Consider the following 23,653-nt stretch of genomic DNA (forward strand, 5'->3'; position numbering starts at 1 on the left):
GAATCCACACATGCGCATTGGAGAACGCAGCGATTCTAACGCATGCGCAGTTGACAGTCCTTGTTAAACCCCCTTAACAGTTCCGCATCAAGGCCTTTTTCCACTACCGGGTACACAAATGCTGTGTGTCTCTCGTCAACGAACAGCAGCAGGCGTCGGCGACAGGCAGGCAGGCCGCGCCGCATTTTCCTTCCCGTCAAACTCCCCCCCCCTCCCAGCCGTGACGTTGACAAAAAATAGAAGGCGTCGATTGGTCGTGATCCCTGTCGATCATCGTTTATTCCCGCTGCGCTCGCGGCAAACTGCCGGTGGTGGGCAGGGCTTGTTGAGAAAACTATAAGGTCATTTGAATTACGCCAGCTAGAGGACCGCATTCGTCACAATGAAACTAGAAACCATAGCGCGAATCGTCAAAATGGACGGATGATGCTCGCCGGGTCAAAGTGGATACGCTCATTGAGGCCAATCGGAGCGGAGGCGCTGCGGTATTAACAACAAGAAGAGGGAGGGCGATCCCCGGTGCGCGTATCCGTCTTGGTGCGTCTCTTAGCGCCGCTATCGAGCTGAGCCGAGCGGCCGTGTGCGAGGCGGAGAGAAGCCGACCAGCAGGCTGGCCTGTAAGCCGATCAAGTCGCTTCGCGTCTGTGATTTCTACATTTGCACATTACATGCTGTGACCGGGCCAGGTGAGAGGCGTTTGTGTCTGTGTGTGTATGGAAGTAACAAAAGGTTGACGTCACGTGAGGATGACTGTGTGCTTGTCCTCTGTCAACCTTGTGGGCGATCAGTGCGCTAAACCCATTTGACTGAGAGCACATTCGGACGCTTCGTAGCAAACGGCACACCCGCCGTGTGTTCTTTTCACACTATTAAAACGCACAGCAGCTCCACCGAGCATCAATTCATCCATCCACCCATCCGTACAGGCCCTGAGTAAAAGTGCACATGGTACAGTGACATCCCACAACCGCAATATGATGCTACGTGCCTTTTAAATTTCCGGGTGCAACAGCAGCAGTTCTGTCGGAAACGCTTTGCTCTCGTGACTCACCTTTAAACGCTTAATGAGAGATTGTCTGTGTAGTTTGTCTAAAGTAATATCATAAGAATGCATCTTTCCACCTCGTTAGAGCCCAGTTGCTGCATCCCCCCCCCCCCCCCCCCAGCTATTACATGACTGCATCATGAAATTGAAAACTTAACGTCATCCTGAGGTGTCACTGGACACCATCCCAGCTGTCGCTACACACCTGTGACCTCAACTAAGGAAGCTCGGTTTTCATCTCCATGGTGGGGGTCACAAGCTGTTTTGTCAAATACATTGTAGATGCATGGTGCATCTGTCTGTTAAAAGGCCACTCTCCCTGTTGGTTTCGAATCACTCACTGTTTTAGAATGTGAGTGTATTTTGCTCAAACACAGCACAACAAAGAGTCTTATCTCTCATGTCACCTTTCTTCTACTGGGGTGTTTGCTCTGAGATTCTTGTCACAGCCTTGACCCTTTCACGTGCGTTTGTCATTTCAGGATGCTGCGTTTAGCGTGTTGCACAGCCCTGCTGTTCGTCTTGAGGCTGCTGATTGGCCTGCCCTGGTTCCAGGTCCTACCGGCCATCCTGATCTTCTACCTGGGTAGCGGAGGATGGCGCTTCCTGCGGATTTTCGTCAAAACTATTGGCAGAGACTTGCAGTAAGTTTTGAGATTTCTTGTGTGTTTTATCAAGTGCGCATGAGAAATCAAATTCATGAATTTAATGGGTGCCTTTAGTTTTTGTTGTGAGTCTGAGATAAAGAAATATCAGGATGAATTTGCATCTTGCTAAAAATTGAGAGGTACTGCCCTAATGTTAAATACACGCTCATCGTTTTTTGTTTTTTCTTCTTGAAGCACAAACATGCATTCACCTTCCCATCTTTGTTAAAACTATTGTCCATCTGCATCTATTTTACTCTTTCTAGACATTTTGGGATCATTATTTCCATTTCTCAATTCCACTGGTGGGGAAAATTACAATAATGTGGTTTCATCTGACGGTGGGATGCTTTCACTTTGTGGGTAACAATTCCCCTGCATTATGGGAAATGTAGTTAATGGCCTATAGCAAAAATGTTTGCCCATATGAGACATGTATCTCTTTTTTTTTTCTTCGTGCAATGTGAATAGTACAATTCGGATGTTTTTCATATCAAACCCAGGCCTCTTTCATTTGTGGTTATGAATCGGATATCACTACAACTGCAGTCTGGATGTGCGAAAAACTGGCGGACAAAGGAACAGAAAACAGTTAGTGGTGAAAAGAAGTTGCTTTAGAACTGCTAAAATATATATTTAAATATAGTATAATATGAATATAATATCAATATGGACTGACCAGTCAGTACAAGCACAAAATCCTTGTAATAACCATAAACTACTGCTACCAAACTATTACTTTAATAAAGGAAATGGACATTATGCCCTGCAGGCCCGCACTGTGAACATTGTTTATCAAAAATAATTGTAAGCAACTGTCTCATTTTGTGCAGTTTGAACACCAACACTGCACTCAAATATAGACTACTACTACTTAATGACTCAAAATAATGTTGGATGTACAAATTAAATTTAAAAAAAATACTTGAAAATTTAAAAACAAATAGTTCTAAAAGATTACATACAAATAATTGTACTAAAAAGTGAAGTGAACTTAAAACGGTACTGTATGTAACAGAGAGCTACTCGACTACTGCTTTGAGTTTTGCCTTTTATTTCATTATGGTAACACCTAAGTGGTTTAGAAAATGGATGGATGGATTAATTTTAAACTTTCACTTGTCCGAAATGATAATAGTGTATACCAGTAACATTGTAGCGGCGAGATTGCACTCGCATATCCCTGTGTGGTGATAAAACCGTTATCACACTCGTTCAATAGAGAATTAAATAGATTTTGCTGATTCATCAGTAATTACAAAATCCGGCACTCTGTCTTTTATCTGGATGTTTGCACCTTTGCTCCATATGTGAAATATCAAGTGCAATGTTTCCATTTTGCCCCTCGGACCCACCCTTTCCTTTTTCACCTGTGCTGTAACGTTTTATGGCAGGTGTTGTTATCGTCAATATATCCTAGGTAACAAATGACCTTTGGCACTCTTGTGGTTTGCGTAATGTCATCAACGTCATTATTTGGAAGCGGTTTGATTTGGTTGAACATTTTTACGATTTTGTGTTTTGATTTTTTTAATTCCAGGCTGATTTGACCACTCAATTATAGTTGCATGTGTCTTGAGTTTCAGTTGTCAGGTGCGGGGATACAATCATGAGTCAATATGTTGTGACTTTCAGCTCGTCCCATCAGAGGCCGTCACGACGAGTTACTTGCAAGATTTGTTTGGCACAGTTTTGTACGCTGAAGCCAATTGGAGGATGTCCAGCGAGATGCATTGTGGTCATCTAAAACCCTGCATTTCCTTTTGAAACCGTTCAACAGCGCGGCATCAGTACTGCTGCAAGTCAAGATGAACGTCAAACGCCACCTCCGGGAGAAGAACACGATTCCCGCCATCTTCGCCGAGACGGTGCGTCGTCACGCAGACAAAACGGCGCTAATCTTCGAAGGCACCGGCGAGACGTGGACCTTCCGGCAGTTAGACGAGTACTCCAACCAAGTGGGCAACCTGCTGCTCCAGCGTGGATTTAAAGTAAGCCACATCTATCATTGTAAACTGCCCAATCGCCCTGTGGTCTGACACTCTGCTTTATGTGTCTTCACCCTCAGGAGGGCGATGTGGTGGCCATTTTCATGGAGAACAGGTCCCAGTATGTGGGACTCTGGCTTGGCATGGCCAAGATTGGAGTGGAGGCCGCTCTCATCAACTTCAATTTGAGACTGGAGGCCTTGGTGCACTGCGTAACCATTTCCAATGCCAAAGCTGTGGTGTTTGGATCCGAGTTGACCGATGGTAAGGAGCAGTTGATGTCTATTGTATCAGGAAAGCTAGCAGACACCTACGTATGTATACGCTTTTTTAGGGGAGCATTTACAGTGTGCGCTGAGTGTTGACGTGCATTGCTGAGTGCTCTGACAGGAGACGTTAAGTAGAGCACAGAAAATGTACAGAGCTCTTATAAAATTGATGGCTTTGGAGGAGGGCCTTCTCTTCAGTATCAGCTAATAGAGCTTTTAAATGTCTCATAGATTAGATGAAAGTATGAAGTGATGAAGGGAAGGAATGTCACAATACACAACATTGTGTGTCTAAGGGGAAGTCGAGCCCCAAAAATTATTTTCAATTGTGTTGTATGTGCCTCCACTAGTCTTAAGCACGGCATTCTGATTAACACCCACCTCAGGGGGCGGCCATTTTGCCACTTGCCGTTGACTGAAAATGACATCATAGTTGCTCAGGGCTCAGAAGACAACCAATCATGGCTCACCTGTTTTCTCAAGCTGAGCCACAATTGGTCGTTATCTGAGCCCTGAGCAACTATGATGTCATTTTCAGACAAAATGGCTGCCCCCTGAGATGGATAGAAACGAGTAGATTCTACTGCTCAAGTCATATTCCACAAACACAGTATCAATCAGAATACTATGTTTACACTACTGGGGCTGCATATACTAAAAAAAAATATTTGTTGGCCTCTCTGTTAAAAGATTAAATTGCTCAGAGAACAGATGAGGAGTGCATTGAAAGATTTGGAATGGAGGGTGTGTGTACAGCTGAGATGTGCAGCAGAGCTGAATTACTGATTTGCATTAATTTGTTTTTTTAGTAAATGCAAACAGGTTTTTAACTTAAGTGCACAAAATGCAGATCACAGTTTTATTTAAATTACATTTAAAAGAGATACAAATGTCTTAATAAAATGTCTCTTGCATTCTTTGGTCAAAATATACAATTACAGTACAGGAAACTCAGCATCAACTTGTAACATTGGCAGAAATCACCTCACAAAATGATAGCAAAAAAACAAACAAAAAAAAGGTCAAGTTCATTAATTTTGCTATTTTTTGTGTGTTTTTGGGCTGCTCTTTTTTTTTCATTAAAAAAACATTTTGTCTTACATTTATGTTTAATATGTATGAAAGCCCTAATTATAAATAGCCATACATGTCTAGTATCATAACTACATGTTTGATGTTTCAAACAAACCAATCTGTGTCCAAATCGGTCAAGAATTCAAAGTTATTATGATTAACTCATAAGAGCCAAACATAGTTACCTCAAAGCAACTGATTGCGAGAGATCGCCGGTGACGCCCACTTCAAGATGGCGGCTAGGTCTATTCGTTCTCAACCCGCAGAGGCGTTCGCGTGGTTGTATATGTCTATGAGAGCGTCATTGCGCTTCTTCTACACGTTGCGCCAATGAGGCTCAGCACTGCCACTTGCTGGCAGCGGCGTGATACTTCCCTTGGCTTCACTTTGCACTATCAGTTGCTTTTCTTCCGATTTTCTGGCCGTTTAGAAAGTCAAAATATGAAAATATGTCACACACATTGATTACACGTCAACGCCTGACAGCATGTCCCTAGTAGATATGAGATATAATTGACTGAACTCTATTACAAACTAATAAATGAACAAACAACCTGTAATATGTTATCACCTTACCTGCAGTATTTTTGCTTTTAAACATCAGAGGCGGTCTTAGAGTTGAGAAACTGCAGCCCAGCATTGTAGAGTGCTCATAAATTAATCTTTTACTGCATCGTGGTGCTTTTTGGGTGGCTGCCAAATGTTAAAATAAAATAAAAAGGTGCTGATCTCAGCCTCTTTGAAGAGTGCTTTCCATTGAACCCTGGCCATGTTCATTTCTTAATGGTTGTATCTAATTTAAAAGGTAGTAGAAGGGAACACAAGAGCAAATTTGGAATAATACAAATAAGCAGTTACAGTATTTGAAATTCAGTGTCCTGCATCTGAGCTTTATATTGCAACTCATGATTGTTTTTCTCAAGTAAGATAATAAATGTGCCACGTTTCCTCCAGCTATGTCCGAGGTCCACATTTCAATGGGGAAGACGGTGCAAATGTTTTGCTCCGGAGACTGGGACCCCAAACGGGTACCGCAGGGTACCGAGTGCCTCGAGCCGCTGCTGGCCGCGGCCCCTTCGCACCTACCCAGTCGACCACAACGCTGCTTCACAGGTAGGAAGGCCGAATGTTATGTGTTAGCGGGCTGTTCTTAATTTTGCCTAAATTTAACTTTGCAATTCAGCCAATTTAAATGATACTGCCCCCACACCAAATTTGTTAGATAGAGCTAGGAAGGCTAAGCAACAACTTTTGTGGTCGATTATAACCAAAGGCACACAAAGAATTTAAAATTGATGTATGAAACATTCCCTGTCATACATAAAACATTTAACAGGAAGAGAAATAAAAACAGAAAAACGTATCTAAAGTGTTGTTATTGTTGTGACTATCTCATTTATTTACTTAATTAGAATGATTTTTTTAAATCCACAGAACAAATACGTTATATCTCTAAACATGAATAAAGAATATAAATGTACCACTCATTTACTTGCCATCTGCTCACTTAATCTCCGCATGTGTAATCAGTTATGACGACGATGCAATGGCAATAAAACTACTGACCTTCGCCCATGTTCATACTTGGTAAATAAAGGTCGTCCCCACAAAAGTGACTTGGATCAGCCACTTTAAGGTTTAAGCAGAGTCTCTTTATGTTGCATACACACATTATTGATTAAAAGATGATGAAGCACAGTCAGTTTTTTAAGGTAGTATGTCCAGTCTTCTCTGGTTTGTCAAATTTAGAGGATTATTTTCACTTGGCATCTTTTTGAATCTGGAAGGCCAAAATACTTGAAAAGCATGCTAACTCCACACAATTAAAAAACTTAGAACATGTTAAATATTGTGTTAATGACTATGTAGCGTCACCGACATACAAAAAACATTTATTGTAAGTAGAGCTGTCAAACTATGAATTTTTTAAATCAGATTAATCACATCTTGAAATTTTGATTAATCACAATTAATTGCTTAACAAACTTTTTAAGCTCTAAGCTTTTTTATCAACATTTTTCCCCGCCAAATTTGAAGAGCACCAGGTTATGTGTTAATTCTTTTGACATTTAATGTTATGAGGACGTCTTCAGCATTTTTTGATCCACTGCACACGCTCATCCATCAGTTAATAACTTGCATAATTTAAAATGGAAAAAAAATGACCCCAATATTTTGACATGAACAAATATTCTAAATGTCATAAGCAAACATGTATTAAATGTTTTACTTTAATGCATGTAATTATGTTTATTGCTCAAACACAACCTGTGCTACCTTAAACATAGCCAACTGCTTTCAGGCTAAAGGATAATCTATGGTCAAAATTAATTGCGCGATTTATCTACGTTAATTAATAATGAATGCGATATATTTTTTGTGATTAATTAATCAGTTAACGCTTTAACTTTGACAGCACTAATTGTAAGCCATTTCATGAAAAAAAAAACTAATCCATGACCTCACTCCACTGTTTTCCAGATCGCCTCTTCTACATCTACACGTCAGGAACCACCGGGATGCCTAAAGCGGCCATTGTTGTGCACAGCAGGTAAGACTTCATGTGGCCTTTCATGCGTGGAGCACCAAGAGTGATACACCAATCATAGTTTTGACTTGACTCGCATTCCTCTGGTCAAAGGTATTACCGCATGGCTGCTCTGGTGTATTATGGCTTCAGGATGACACCAGATGACGTCTTGTATGACTGCCTTCCACTCTACCACTCTGCAGGTAAACAAGCTACTATACAGTATACGTGAGGAGATACAGTACACTGTAAAAAAAATATAAAAATAAAAACAGGGCGGCTAGGGCGGCAGAAAAATACCGTACTGTGAAATAACAGAAAATTACTGTCTCACAAAAACACGTTTTTTTCCCCATAATTAAAGTATAGTTTTTAACTGTAATTTTAACGAGATTTTGCCTTATTTCAGTTTTTTGAATGTTTAATGAGAAGCATTTTCACATTTTAAATCAATTAAATTAACTAGAAAGATGGTAAGCAAACTTAGTTGGATGTTATTACTACAGTTATTTCTGGACTATAAGTCGCTACTTTTTTCACTTGCATTCGACCCTGCGGCTAATACAAAGGTGCGGCTTATCCATCAGATCACAAGGGGGCGCACTACTGTATAAAGGAAGCGCAAGAGCGTCAGGCAGAGCAAAACAAACCAAGTGAGCCCAAACACGGTAGGAGAGACAGAACGAGAGCGAGACAATTTGCGCCCTCATTATGGAAAAGAAAGTAGCGGGAACCCGGTCAGATACGCCGGTTTATACGCCGTGTGCGCTGTCCACGCAAACAGAAACCAAAGTGTGCTTAATTGTGCTTTTAGTTTAAGATCTCATCAACCTCATGTTCCAAATATGTCTCATGTGAATTTGTTGGCAGGTAACATTGTGGGAGTGGGCCAGTGTATCATCCATGGCATGAGTGTTGTCATCAGAAGGAAGTTCTCCGCCTCCCGTTTCTGGGACGACTGCGCCAAGTACAACTGCACCGTAAGCACACACATGTGATTTGTTTTATCGTCCTAATATGTATTTTATTATCATAAGCTACAGTTGCCTTCCGTCCATGTCCTTGTCCACCAGATTGTGCAGTACATAGGTGAGATTTGCCGCTACCTGCTCAACCAGCCAGTTCGGGACATGGAAAAACGGCATCGTGTGCGCATGGCGCTCGGTAACGGCCTGCGTCAGTCCATATGGGAGGAATTCATGACGCGCTACAACATTCCGCAGATAGCAGAATTCTATGGCGCAACGGAGTGCAACTGCAGTTTAGGAAACTTCGACAACAAGGTGGGCATATAAGACAATCGCTTGAGGTCTTGTGAATGGGCCCAAAAAACACAAAGCATTTAGTCAGCATGTTCTGCATATAATTGTGAACAATACAAAATAAGAAGTCAAAATGTCTAATTAATGGTCTTCCCAAAGAAATTCTATGAAAAATCAGCACAAATCTGAACACTAAACATTGAAAGGAAACTGAGCTGAGATTACTTCAGAATGTGAACAGGTTCAGGTTGTTCTGGGCTTTAGCACATGTGAAGTGGACTAGAAATGTTCTGAATCAAGTGGACCTGCAGTCTGAGTGCAAAAAGGACAAAGTCCTTGTTCTGATGGTGTCGTTTCTGTTTCGCATTAGTTGTATCAAATCATTTTAATTCAGGGGCTACTTTCACTCAAATTTGGTCTCAAGTGGGCCGGACTGCTACATTCATGACCTAATGATCTATAAATAACAACAGGTAAAAACATTTCCATTTATTTTTAGTGTGAATAATTACACGTTCATTCTGAAATATTCACATTTATATTTATCTTATTGCAGAGTAATCTGAAATGTTTTAAATGGGAAGTCAACCCTAAACATTCCTTGACAATAAGATGGTATATGTGATCTCACTAGTCTAAACGTGACATTCTGATTAATATTACATTTGTGGAATACGAGTTATGAAGCAAAATCCAGCCGTTTTTATCCATCTCAGGGGGCGGCCATTTTGCCACTTCCACTGTCAACTGAAGATGACATCACAGTTGCTCAGGTCCCAGGTAATGACCAATCACAGCTCAGCTTCAGAAAACAGGTGAGCTGTGATTGGTCGTTGCCTGAGCCCTGAGCAACTGTGATGTCATCTTTAGTCAACAGCAAGTGGCAAAATGGTCGCCTTCTTATAGTGATAAAAACTGCTGGATTTTGCTGCTTAACTCATATTCCACTAACACTTTAGACTACTGGGGCTGCAAAGAACATATTATTGTCAAGAAATTTATTTTGGGTTGACTTCCCTTTTAACAAATATTAGCGCAAAATGTTCTCATCAAATCCTAACAGGCAAGGTTCAGAATGTCATTTAAGCGGTCGTCAGTGTGTCCTCTGTGGACACAGCTAGCAACAACAGATAATTTCAGTGAAAATTTGCAGTTTGTCTTCTGTCCTCATGGGCCAGACTGGACTCCTTGGTGGGCCTGTTCTGGCCCACAGACCATAGGTTTGAAACGCCTGCTCTAAATGACTTTCATCGCCATTTTGGGCGTTGTGATGTCCTACAGGTGGGAGCGTGCGGCTTCAACAGCCAAATTCTGCCCTTCATCTACCCTATCCGACTAGTGAGGGTAGACGAAGAGACCATGGAGCTCATCCGAGGGCCCGACGGTGTCTGCATTCCCTGTAAACCCGGTGAGTGTCTTTATTATTTCTTGACGTGGTTAACTGAGACAAACACTCGTCTGCTCGGTCCTCACTTTCCAAACGTTCTTCTCGGTTTAGGCGAGCCCGGTCAGCTGGTGGGCAGGATCCTTCAGAATGACCCTCTACGCAGGTTTGATGGTTATGTCAACCAATCAGCAACCAGCAAGAAGATTGCTCAGAGTGTCTTTAAGAAGGGAGACAGCGCTTATCTATCCGGTAAGTGTGTATAGTACTGTATATGGTACCATATTGTATATTTAATGTTTCCTCCTCTCACCAGGCGACGTGTTAATCATGGATGAGTACGGCCACATGTACTTCAAGGACAGGACAGGAGACACGTTCCGCTGGAAGGGAGAGAACGTCTCCACCACAGAGGTGGAAGGGACCCTCAGCAGGCTGCTCGAGATGAAAGACGTCGTGGTCTACGGGGTGGAAGTACCTGGTAAAATGTTAAATACTCTTTCAGTGCCACTGACGGTTATAGATGTCAAAAATCCGTTTTAACTCGGCTGGCGGTGAATGAGTTAATGAGTTGGTTCAGTTCTCTTGTTCCAGTTAGCCGTCAGTACTAGCATCACATGAACCTGCCTGATAATACAGTCGATCAATCCTCTGCTTTTTGTATGTGTGTGTGTCTGTGTGTGTGTGTAATTAGGAGCAGAAGGGAAGGCTGGGATGGCCGCCATCGCTGATCCGAATCACTCCTCTGACTTGGAGAAGTTTGTGAAGGATCTGGACAAGGCTCTTCCTCCATACGCCAGGCCCGTCTTCCTCCGCTTTCTTCCAGAAGTCAACAAGACTGGTAAAAGAACTCCCCTATGAGAAGATTATATATCCCTGCACCTCAATAAACAAGAATATTGCATATTAGTTATTTATTTGAAGTGAAACTTGAATATTTGTCAGATATATTGAACTTAAAAAATGCCATAGAGTAGAGCGATTCATTCAGTTTCAAATATTGGGTTTTCGTTGCACGTTTATCATAATTGTGAAAAATTAAATCCAGCAATATTTCATTCTGTGTGCTGAATCTATAATGTATATATGTGAGTACTACAACTACTACTGAAAAGATCATTTCTCCTCAATATTCTCATTTATTGAGATACATCAAGTTTTGCAAATACGCTACTGTATGCCTCAATTTAAGCAAACTCTGGTGGTCACTGCTAGCTGACTACCCAACATCTACAATTTCATGAAAATGTATAGTAACAGGTTGATTTGTCTAATGCAAAAATGTACAGTTAAATAGGGCTGCTCGATTATGACAAAAATATTCATCACAATTTATTTGGTAATAATTGAAATCATGATTAGGACAACCATTTGTTTTTTGGTACAAAACAAGAAAATGTTTAAACATGTAAAAAAAAATATTGAGACGAATACATTTGAAACACTATAATTATGGAAATTCCTTTTGGACCAAACACAATGTACTAAATAAGTTATTTTAAAATAAAATTTAAAAAGTGCAAATATATAAATTTAAACAACTCAAAATTAGTCTTAATAATCCTTTATTTTATTTTATTTTTTTACTTTCAATTATGACGATTTTGTAATTGTTGAGTGTAATACTTGAAATTGTAATTGAATTTTGATTAATCGCACAGCCCTATGGTTAGATTACTTAACAAAATAATTAAAAAATAACAGGGAACATAAAAGCTAAAAGAAAGTAATTGCACCTGGATCTGCCGTCAGCCGATTTACTTGTTCTAAAGAAGAAGTATAAATGTGTTGAATTTGCAAAAATACAATAAACTATTATAAAATACAATATAATTGTATTTAAATGTGGAAATACAGGGCAGCATTTTATTTTAGTGATTTGCACGACTGATTCAAAGTCGAGAGGTCCTGGGTGTGAATCTAGAAAAAAAAAAGGATTTTTAATCCATCCATCCATTTTCGTAACCGCTTATCCTCACAAGGGTCGCGGGGGGCGCTGGAGCCTATCCCAGCTGGCTTCGGGAAGTAGGCGGGGTACACCCTGAACTGGTTGCCAGCCAATCGCAGGGACTTTGAATAATATTGTGCAAAATATCTAATCTTTTCTGTAAAATCTTTCATTTGAAATACTTACATGCATTTCCTGTCATCTCAGGAACGTTTAAGTTCCAGAAGACGGATCTTCGACGAGACGGCTTTGACCCCAGAGTGGTGTCAGACAGACTGTTCTTTCTGGATTCCAGCAGAGGGCGCTATGTGCGGCTGGACGAGGATTTGTATCACTCCATACTTTCAGGGAAACATAAATTGTGATAATGGAGCTTCCCTCGACATCTCCACGTGTATGTATACACACGCTCGCACACAAATGGATACGAAAATGAAGAGATGTTGTGTGATCACGATAGAAAATTGCAGGAAATGAAATAGCCACATACATTGCCACATTCCCAGATCCCTTTTTGGATTGCTCCAACACACACAGCAGTGCTCCCTTCATCCCTGCTCAAGTCCCCCCTGGCAACCCCTCAGCCTACCTCAGTACACACACACACACACACGCACACACACACACACACACACACACACACACACACACACACACACACACACACACACACACAGCAGCAGCATAAAGCCAGTAACCAGATATCTCTGGTAGCTTGAACCCAACCATCAAGTCTGTTGGCTGATGAAAGCCTGTTTTTGCTGGAAGCTGCCCGGGACCGCTCAAAGAGTACAAGGAACCACACAGACTTGAAGGATGCTGAGAAGGGTTGTGACCCAGAGACACGGTCTGTTTTCTTGTTTTTGTCTCTGGACTTTGTCTGGCGAAGAGGCACCAAGTGCACTATAAGCCAGCAGTGGCAAAAAAAAATAAAAAATAAATTGTAGCGCACGCTCTCTGCAGCCTCGCCGTGTGCGTTTCAACTTTGGCCATCACGAGACAACATCTGGAAAAGACATCAAGTGTTGAAGGTCCACTCGAGTGGAGTGCGTTACTCGTTTAAAAAAAAAAAACACCCCACAGGAGCTGAAGTGATTCAAAGCTTTCTTTTCAAATACGTTGCACCAAATATTTAGTTTGTTTACATATTTAACGAAAATGGAAATTATTTATGTTGGTCATAGCCATGAAAACATATTTTTTCTTTGACAAGCTTTATTTGAATGCAGAGTTGTCCTGCAAAAAGTGTGACTTGTTTCAGAGGGAGTAATGGAGACACACTGAAAAGAAAATAAATCATTATTATATGAACTCATTATATAAGTTGTCATTTCAAGAAACAAAAATAATTAGCTGCTTTTTGTGAATGAGGTTGCAATATTACTAGTCTTAGGACAATAAACATTCTGACTTCAATGATGGAACATTATAATGTTATTGTCAACTTCTTCTGTAACATTTCAGCTTTATCCGGCTTTTTATGATTATCCTGGTAAAATAACGTTATTTTCTCAAATACACCCATTTCCTTGTAACATTTTTGTAACTTAGTTCTCGTAAGATTACAATACTATTTGTTGTAAACTTACAACTTCTGTGTTAAGATATTGCCGTAATATTACCACATTTTTCTCATAATAATGTCTACTCTAGTAACGTAACAACTTGAATATCTTTAGTAATACCACTTTATTGTAATTATGATTTCTCTTAACATCATGACTATTCTCTTTTTGTAACATTAGGTATGTCTAATTTCTTAGAACAATTTGACCTTGTTTTAATAACGTTGTTTCTCGTAACAATATGCACCCTTAAAACTGCTGGGTCAAAAATAATCCAATTTTGGTCATACATTGGACCGACCCGCTACTTAGATCAATTTGACCCAACTTTGGGTTGAAGTTGGGTCAAATTGATCCAATTTTGTTTTGTATCAAAACAACCCAAAGTTGGATCAGTTTAACCCAACTTTGGGTTGTCAATTCGACCCAACTTAAGGTTATGTCGTTTTCATACAAGACAAAAGTGGATCAATTTGATCCAACTTCAACCCAAAGTTGGGTGAAATTGTCCCAAGTAGCGCGGGTCAGACCAATGTATGACCGAAATTGGGTTATTTTTGACCCAGCAGTTTTAAGAGTGTGACAACATTACGGTTTCATTCTTGTAACAATTGAACTGAATTCTTGTACTATTCTAGTAGCATTGCAGTTCATTTCTCTTAAGCTTCCAACTCTTATTGTAACATTCCAACACATATCAACTAAAATGAAAATATATTTTTGTTCCCTCTAAATTTCCATTATTTTGAGTGTGGCCCTAATATTCCTTTGTGAATAACTGACTTGGGCAAGAACCTTTTGTGTGTGTCTCTATTTGAAGATAAGTGAAGAAAACACAGATTTTTAGTGAACACCTTTCACTTGAGCCGAAAAAGATCCAAAGAGTTTGGTTCGAGTACGGGATACTCCAAATGTCTTTCTTTTTTGATTTTGTGTTTGCAGTGTCTGTCGTCAAAGGTTGTAAAATGAGCATTGTCAACCATTAGCAGAGCACTGTGCCTTACTGTGATCCACAGGCCCGGGAACACTCACATACAGACAAACAGTACATAATGACATGTGGTTCTCAAGGTCACTTCTGTCTTCAAACTTTTGGTCCCTTCATCTTCAATTTTAAATCTTGTGAGCACTACGTCGTGAGACTTAACCCCGATTCGATCCAACAGGCTAATGAACGAATCAGCCATGTTGTGTTTTTTTGGAACGGTTTCATTCACTGCTCCGTCCAGCCAACCTTTACATTCTTGCAACCGTAAGAAAAGAGACGAGAGCCATCTCATGTGGTTTGTTGTGGTGCATTTTGAAACTGAGGGGGGGAACACCAAGTTTACCCATCAGCTGAGTGCAACTATAGTTGTGAAATACATTTTGGTCTGCTTAACCTTCCACTGGTAAAAATAAAAAATAAAAAATATGAGTCTCTCGTGAATGTTCTTTAAAAGGGAAGTCAACCTTAAACATTCTTGACATTAATATGTTATATGTCTAAACATGACATTCTGATTAATATGAAATTTTTGGAATGTGAGTTATGCAACAAAATCCAGCTGTTTTTATCCATCTCAGGGGGCGGCCATTTTGCCACTTGTTTTTGACTGAAGATGACATCACAGTTGCTCATGGCTCAGGCAATGACCAATCACAGCTCACCTGTTTTCTGAAGCTGAGCCATGATTGGTTGTTACCGGAGACCTGAGCAACTGTGAAGTCATTGTCACTCGACAGCAAGTGGTAAAATGTTGAAATATTGATAAAAACTGCTGGATTTTGCTGCTTAACTCATATTCCACTAACACAATATCAACCGGATTACCGTATTTAGACTACTGGGGCTGCATAGAACATATTATTGTCAAGAATTTTTGCGGGGGTTGACTTCCGCTTTAAGAACAAGAAATGAAAAGACGGTGATGTATGTCGATGTTGATCTCATGGGAACACTTGAGAGTTGTTAATGATGCTTCCAAGAGTCAACTTTGACCAACAAGGGGGCGTGTGACTCAACAGCCTCACAAAAACAGCACAATGAAATAGATGGTTTCCATTTTCACTTTAAGTTTTTTTTTTTTTTTTATGATCTTAAATTATTCTTTCTGAGGAACTGTTAATTATATTTTGGTTGTTCCATCAATGTTTGTGTGTTTTCCATGTTGCGTGTTAAACTTTTGAGCTGTGTGATTTTTTTTTTTTTTTTTAATTGTAAAAGGGAGGAGGTTAATGCCTCAGTTGAAGACAATCTGCTGCAAATATAATGACATTTGTTTAATATTTCTGAAATGGTCTCAAGAGTATGGCAACTCAGACTGAAACTGCGGTAAAAGGCAAGGAGGGTGTTTAGATTTTGAGACTTGTTGGAGCAAAAGGGGCGCTATTTTCACACACAAAAATATCGTATTTAAAAGCATTTCAGATTGAAATGCTGAATCCTGATTAAAATCACTGTTTAGGGTCTGTGTTTTCCAATGCAAATGCTGAGTGAGGATTTTGGTGAAATAATGAGCAGTCAATTTAGTGTTATGAGACTTGTGGAAATATTCGGTCCTCTACTGCCCAACTGAACCTTCTTCTACATGTACACACACTGTTTAATTTTACATTTGATGGTTGGGCAGGCACTCCAGACACCAAACTATATACAAGCAATTAAAGTATTTTATTTCATAATATGTTTCAATGTGATTCCATGAGTGACTATGAATACATCTAATGATAATAATTTTGTTTCTATTGGCCTTTTAAATTATCGCAATGTGTAATATATTCACGCTTTGTTTTACATTGTTGTTATGAAATACACAAGTTAACATTATTTAAAAGTGATTTATACAATAAAGAGTTCCAGTGAAATCCATTACATTAATTTTGAAGAACTACTGTATGGCATAATATTTATGTAGCACTGTGGAGTCTCCCTCCTCCCCTCATGGCTCGAGTCAACACATCCAAACCTGATTCTTTTGCACTTGTTCTTTTCTGTTAAGTTCCTCAACAACATAAAACGCAAAAATAAGTTCGTGCACGAGTGCTTTAAATCTTCCTTTTGTTTTTTTTTTTAATTTAAAATATCACGTCCCTGCACAGGTGGCAGCTCTCGGCTCATTCAGTGTGTGTGGACTGTTAAAGAGGGGAGGTGTGCGAGGTGTGTTGTGTGTGCGCGACACACGCTGATGTCATCTTATTCGTCATATTGTTGCGTATGTGAATTTCAAGCAAATGAGAAAAGCTGTGCTGAAAAATGAAAAATCATGAATAAAAACTATTTAATTTGTTGTCTTTATAATGATGAATGATGAAAACTCATGTGTGGTTGCTAATCGTTTTGATCCTTACTGAACTGAAGTCACAGTGGCATCTTTTGTGTGACTTTGTTGTTGTTAAAGTTTCACTGAATATTAGTGAGTTTCCAAACGCAACAACATTTAGGTTCCACGTGCCTCCTAGCTTACTTTTCATAACACTAGGCTTCCTGTGTTCACTATGAAAGTGTTCCTTATTACAGCATTAACGCCCCACGTTTACTTATCAACGCTCATTTAGGGGCACACACTTCAAAAAATAAATAAATAAATATATATATAGTGACTTATTGTGTCTCACAGACTTGTATTTTGGACTCCCTCTCCATTTCGTGACGCAGAACATGCAATCGCCGCACAGCAACGTTGGAGCTGGTATCAAAACCCCTAACATAATTGACAGACCTGGACGTCCTGTGCTAATCACTCAGCCACCTAGTTTCATTACCCTGGTTAATGAATTTTTATGCTTGAAAGGCTGGCAGTAATGGTAATTAAACATTGCTTGTACAGTTATCACTTCAACTTGTATTACGGTGACCAAATGTGTTCACTATTGTAGAACATCGGTCAGCAAAATTTTGTGCTCGAGTAGAGGTACTTTTTTTCCCCATTTACATTTATATAGTAAAAATAATGAGCTAAATGAATTAAAGATAAATAATATAACCCTTTTTTTACTGGGTTCAGAATTAATATAACAGACTTTAAATAGTGTACTGTAAATAATGTGTTAGCCGTATTTTGCCCACGACCAAACTATTGAAGGAGAAGTTAAATGCGTGAGTCGTGACCCAAAATCTCGTGAAACCAAAGCGTTTGTGCTTGTGAGGTCCCCACATGAACCTCAGCTGATGCTCCAAACCACAAAGCACTGACTGATTTATTACTCCACTGAATTTATCAGAGCCAGACGCTTGTTTTGGCTCCAGTAACACTTGGCTCCCGTTTCCTGCTCCCTGTTGCTGCTCAGCCGTGATTGGCTGACCACTCGGTGGGTGGATCGCAGAGAATAAACAAATATCGCTGCAGACAGGCTTAAAGTCCACTTGGACCACACTCGCTCGGTTGACTCTCTTTGCACAGTTCGTCCACTTTAGTCCTTTTTTTCCCGGCCCCCCCTCCACGCCACCATGAGGACCGCCGTGGTGGCCGTTGTCATGGTGATGTTGTGTACATCAATGGTGCACGGTGATGTGAAGCCGCAGAGGGATTTCAACTTGCAGAGGGTACGTTCAACTTTTTTTCCTTATTTTTTTTTTTTACCTTTACGTCACCCTTTACCTCTGTTAACGCACACTTTTCATTTACTGTTTCCTAAAACCTGCAAGCGGGCTCGCTTTAAGAGAGATACTTTAGTCTAGTAGACGTGCTAGCTAAGTTAACTAACTTTTATAGCCGACTAAATATTTTTAAAATACTGAAAATTTTGTTGACTCACGTTTAAATGTCTCAAAAGCACTGTATATCTCAAATGAAAAAGAACCATACAAATCATGTTTATACTGTACACTAACAGTCACTATGAGAATTCTATTGAAAGGCTGAAATTTAGAGGATTTAGACACTTTTAAATTAAGCAATATCTATAATTGTCCAAATATATCCATTAATTTGATAAGTGGTTACTTGTAGATTAATTGAGCAACGTTTTTAAAATTTTAAACATATTTTACTTTTTTTTTTTTTTAACTTGTTTTATATCTTAAATGAGTAGAATAAAAGCATCACTAAAGGTAGCCTATAGGTTAAGATAGCGAATGAATTCACTGGCTAACTTTTGTAGAGCTGGCTAGCAAACTTGCTAACTCCCTTTAATAGCTAACTTTCACATTTTTATTATTATTATTATTATTATTATTATTATTATTATTATTATTATTATTATTATTATTATTGAGGACATTTGTTTTGCAATAATTGCTAAGAATTTGAAAAATAAATAATAAAAAATTCTCTTAAGACCACTAGGTGAATTAATAAGCTAACTAATGACTTTAATAGCTAGCTTGAGAAGTAGTTTGATCACATTTGTTTATCATTCATTGTATTCACTGCTAGGCATTGTGTCCCAATCTGGACATTGTCATTCAAACACAATAGCATTTGAAGCTTCCACGGATTTCCCAGCACTGTTGAACAGAAATCATTCTTGTCCTGTATTGCGCTGGCACAACACCTGCTTTCCTGAACACCGCAGTGCATGAAAACATTCAATTAAAAGGGAATTAAAATAGGCTTGTTAATGGAGAACCCAGAACTAAATATTAACTCTACATTTGCCGGATCCATGACAACATTCGATTCTATACAAGGTCGAGGAAAAAGCTCCCCAAAATTTAAAGCAGCTCTTTTGAACTGTGAGCTTGCGGGAATTCTGACTTCCTGGTTTTCACACATCAGCTTTGTTTCCGTTTCCTGTTTGCGACGTGTGGGCCGCGTCCCAGCTCTTGCGCTTCCACCTTTGTCCCCCTCGGTTGCGCGTTGCCATCGACGGGTGCGAGTGTGTAGTGTGTCTGTCTCAGTTGTCCGAAGCATTTCAGAGAGTTGAGACGGCCTGCGCGCTGCCGCCAATGGACGGGGGCACACGGTTGGGGGGCGCAGGGGTGGGGGAGCGAGTGTTGGAACGTGGCCATCAGTGGCTGGAAACGACACTGATGTGTGGAAGTCGGAAGACCGTGCCATCTCCCCCATTATAAAAACTGATGATGCGTACCAGAAAAACTTTGTCATGTCAGAAAAAAATGCCTTAAGTTTTTAAAGAACAGTTTTGCGTAACGTTGCCAATAGAAATATTGGTTTAAAAAATGCCTTCAAAGAGCCCATTACACTTGGGAAACACAAGCTAACTACAGTAGTCAACAAGCTAACTAGCTTCAAAAGAGCTAACTAGCTAACATGCTAATCAGCTGTAATAGCTGACTTTAAAAGCTTAACATTTTAAAAAGGTGTAAACTTATCTTTGTAATGTTCATTAACTTTAAAACAATTCATCAGTATTTTATCATAAATTCATATCATGTCAATCTGGACATTGTTTTAACATGTTTCTAATGTAATTTGAAACATATCTTTAGCACTGTTTAGGACTAATGTGTTTGCTTAGCATGTTGCTAAACTACTTTGATGATGCATATTACGTTCTTTTAGGTTGCATTTTTATCAAGCATGTTAACTCATTTGCTCCCAAAACGTATAAATACGTTCTATTTTTAATGTTTTAAGTGTCCCAAAGTATTTATACGTTGTTTTTTATGCTAGAGCATACAGAAGGCTTTGATGCAGCCTCTCAACTGCAAAGAATAGTTGATATTACACAAACGGCCAGCAGGTAGCAGCAGAGCAAAGGAAATGAACCATGGCCATGTAAAAAAAAAAAAAAAAAAACTCAATTTCTCACAATTCTAAACTGATTTGTGAATCATGATTAAACTTAGCTATATTCTAATACTAATTGCTTTAAAACGGAAACTGATAGAAGTATACTTTTTTTTCCTGATGAAAGAAGATACTTTAATGTTTCTTTTGGTAGGTTCCATGTTTTTGTAGCAATAGAATACAATATTCTGTGGGCCTTGCAAAATCTGTCAAAATCCAGTAAAACAGCCGGCAGTGAAGGGGATTGCTTCTGTGAAAATGGCTGGGAATTAATAATGAGGTTTGATGCCATTTTTGTTGTGTGTTGTTCTTGTGGTTTGATGACATTTTTTCACTATTTGCTCATTTGAGATGACTAGCTGACACTGACGAAAACTCTGCTGATACCTTAAATGACCTTGAGTGCTATCTGAAAAGATAACAGCAACATTTGAGAACAGACAGCGAGTATAAACCTGATTTATTTAATGTTGTTCACAAATGACCTTCATATAGCACTTTCACCACACTTGCATACTTTTTCAGGCAGCAAATGACTCATTGGTGTATGTGTGTTTAGTTTACAGGTAGGTGGTACCGCGTGGGCCTGGCGTACGACTCGGCGAGCTTTGTCCCATACAGAGAAAAACTGAAGGCCTCCCTCGGTGTTGTCACCGCGCAGGCAAATGGCAACGTTAACCTCACAATGTGGGATGTCACGTAAGTGTCTGTCGACTATATTGTATCTTTGAGGCAAAAGAAAAAGTGGGCAAAAGTTGGCATTAGTAGAGAGGTTTCTTTTTCTTATTTTTTTCAAATTTAATAAATGTGTACTAGGCCCGCGGGGTGTCGCAGTAAAATGTACTACTATGAGAAGACAAACATTCCTGGACAGTTCACCTACTTCAGCACACGTAAGACTCATCAATTTTACTGTAATGTTGCTGTTTTTGGATTTTTTTTATATTTACAGCTAGTCAACAAATCACTAACTTTTTTGTTTTCACAAACTTTTTTGCTAACTTTGTTGCGTTGGCATGTTTAAGAAATATTTTTCCATGTTTAGATTACATTCTGTAGAAACATTACTGTATACCAAAATTTGTAACTGCACAGCAAAACAAAATACTGCAAACGATAAACATGACAAGTGAAGCAGCGGAATTCATAAAAAACAAAATATGAGCCATAACTTTTGCGGCACAGGCCTTGTGTTCCATTGTTTTCTGTTATTGTTTTGTGGTCCATTTCTATGCTCAGGTCACAACATGGTGAAGGACATCACTGTTGTGGAGACAAACTATAGTGAATATGCACTGGTGCTCAAACACAAAGTGTTTCACAGGGAGTACACCCAAGTGGCTCTCTATGGTGAGACACACGTGCACACATTGCTGTGTCCGTAGCATCGCGATGACTGCGTTTTCTTGTAGGTCGCACTCAGAGGTTGAGAGCTGACATCATTCAGAAGTTTAAAGCCTTTGCTTTGTTGCGAGGGTTTCCGAGAGAAGCCATTCTCACCCCGCCATCAGCAGGTACGAAAATGCAGGGAGGGACATTAGAAGCTCCTTGTCGATAAGAATGGAATGGTTAGTTACAATATTTTTATGTTAATTTATATTTTTAGCTTTTTCTTTGGCTTTTGTGGGGCAGGCAGCGGTTGTAACATACACTGGAGAGTAAAATATATATATATATATTTAAAAAACATAGCGGATGAGTCATTAGATTACAATATTTTTTTTAATTATAAATTATTATTAAAAATAAATAATGTTATATCCTTACAAGAACAAAGCATTTTGTTTTTTAAACTTTTTTCTTGCTTTTGGCAGCAACCCATTTCAAAAGAAGGGACACTGAGGGAGAATGTAACGATACCCCCACATTATATTCTTAGCACAATTAATAGCTCTTTTTTTTTTATGCATGAACGCATAGGAATTATTATTATTATTTTTACAAATTCAAAAAGAACCCTTACCACCCCACTCCCTATTTTTTATTTTATTAATATTATTATTATTATTATTATTATTTTACATCATTTACTTCAAGAGAAGGGCCATAATGGAAAGAAATGCATAAATTCCAAGCAAAATCAGGGTAAAAGTTATGAGCAAAAATACTTGACTCTTAAGTAAATTAAGGGAATTTTCTTTTTTTCTTCTTCATTTTGTGCCTTTTTTTGCAAAAGGGACTCTTAAAAAAAAAAAAAAAGTTTAATTCAGAGGAAACTTAAAAAACATATTTTTATGAAAATTAGGTTTTTTGAAGCTTTGTGCAACACTTCAAGAGAAGGTTCAAACTGTAAAGAAGAAAATAATTAATGTACACAGTAGGGATGTAACGATAACGGCAATATCGTGATATCGCGATATTAAAACTGCCACAGTATATCGTTGTCGTCATGTCACGATATTAAAAGCAGCACATCTGTTAAAAAAATGTCAAGCACCCTCTGATGACTAGTTATTTTTTAGTGCAGTTTAATTTTCTGTAAGAGATGTTTTGGCCCTTCTATGTTAAAAATCCACGCTAATGAAGGAAAACGTAATATTCTTGTGAAGCGAGTCAATATGTGTACGTGCATTAGCAAGTAAGTGCCTCAATATTAAATGTTATTAGAGATTGTAGGTTGGTTATATGCATTGCTGTTATGTAGCCTACAAAAGCACAATATTGTGTTTTTTTTAGTATGAGCTCTTTTTTTTTTTACAATATTGTACCTATTTTTGTATCGCCAACCTCCCCACAATATCATGATAATTATCGCATCGTGACCTTCATATCGTGATACAGGGATGAAAAAAAAAATGAAAACGAGGAACGTAATTTTCTTCCAACAATGACTATGTCAAAGTCAATGTTCATAGTAATGTACAAATAGCTCACTAAAAACCGATAACACACACATGTAATCATGGATTACAGTTATTGCATTTATCATTACTTTTTTTTTTTCTCTCACCAACAGACAACTGCCCTCCATCGCCATCTGGATAAGTGAGTTCCTTCATAATCAACCATTTAAATACATGCGGATTTAAAGTGTATCCAGCACCTTTTGACTGTAATGTGTTACATTCTGCAGGTCTCTTGTCTCTTCTCTAATGTATTCAATTGGCCTTTTACCTGCCATCAGTGACTGTAAACGTCTGTCTCTCAATAATAACCTGACGATGAGGATGATAACATAAGAAATCTGCTGTTTTACATTTACATAAATAAATCATTTACAAATGATAACACTATCCTCTAAGCTGGGTGTGTCATTGTCTATGTACA

The 23,653-nt window shown here is 39.0% G+C and overlaps 2 protein-coding genes across 3 annotated transcripts; both read left to right on the forward strand.

Annotated features, from left to right (window-relative positions):
• The first annotated feature begins 35 nt into the window (after positions 1–35).
• On the forward strand, positions 36–16,992 carry slc27a4 (solute carrier family 27 member 4). Of its 2 annotated transcripts, none has more exons than XM_077542279.1 (14): positions 36–617; positions 1,528–1,689; positions 3,473–3,683; positions 3,761–3,944; positions 5,978–6,136; positions 7,505–7,574; positions 7,665–7,756; positions 8,424–8,533; positions 8,627–8,836; positions 10,097–10,223; positions 10,314–10,451; positions 10,516–10,680; positions 10,894–11,040; positions 12,355–16,992. In XM_077542279.1, exons 2-14 carry the CDS (start codon positions 1,529–1,531, stop codon positions 12,510–12,512), a joined length of 1,932 nt encoding a protein of 643 aa, XP_077398405.1. In that variant the 5' UTR covers positions 36–617; position 1,528; the 3' UTR covers positions 12,513–16,992. The 2 variants fall into 2 exon arrangements, with proteins under 2 accessions (XP_077398405.1, XP_077398404.1); XM_077542278.1 differs by having other exon boundaries at positions 38–686.
• A 1,046-nt stretch (positions 16,993–18,038) lies between these two features.
• Positions 18,039–23,619, forward strand: ptgdsa (prostaglandin D2 synthase a). Its single transcript, XM_077542251.1, has 7 exons — positions 18,039–18,237; positions 20,946–21,085; positions 21,203–21,279; positions 21,626–21,736; positions 21,799–21,900; positions 23,343–23,371; positions 23,460–23,619. The coding sequence occupies exons 1-6, from the start codon at positions 18,142–18,144 to the stop codon at positions 23,369–23,371; spliced, it is 555 nt and encodes a 184-aa protein (XP_077398377.1). The 5' UTR covers positions 18,039–18,141; the 3' UTR covers positions 23,460–23,619.
• The last annotated feature ends 34 nt before the right edge of the window (positions 23,620–23,653 follow it).

This window comes from Vanacampus margaritifer, chromosome 14, assembly GCF_051991255.1.
Source record: "Vanacampus margaritifer isolate UIUO_Vmar chromosome 14, RoL_Vmar_1.0, whole genome shotgun sequence".
Taxonomy (NCBI): Eukaryota; Metazoa; Chordata; class Actinopteri; order Syngnathiformes; family Syngnathidae; genus Vanacampus; species Vanacampus margaritifer.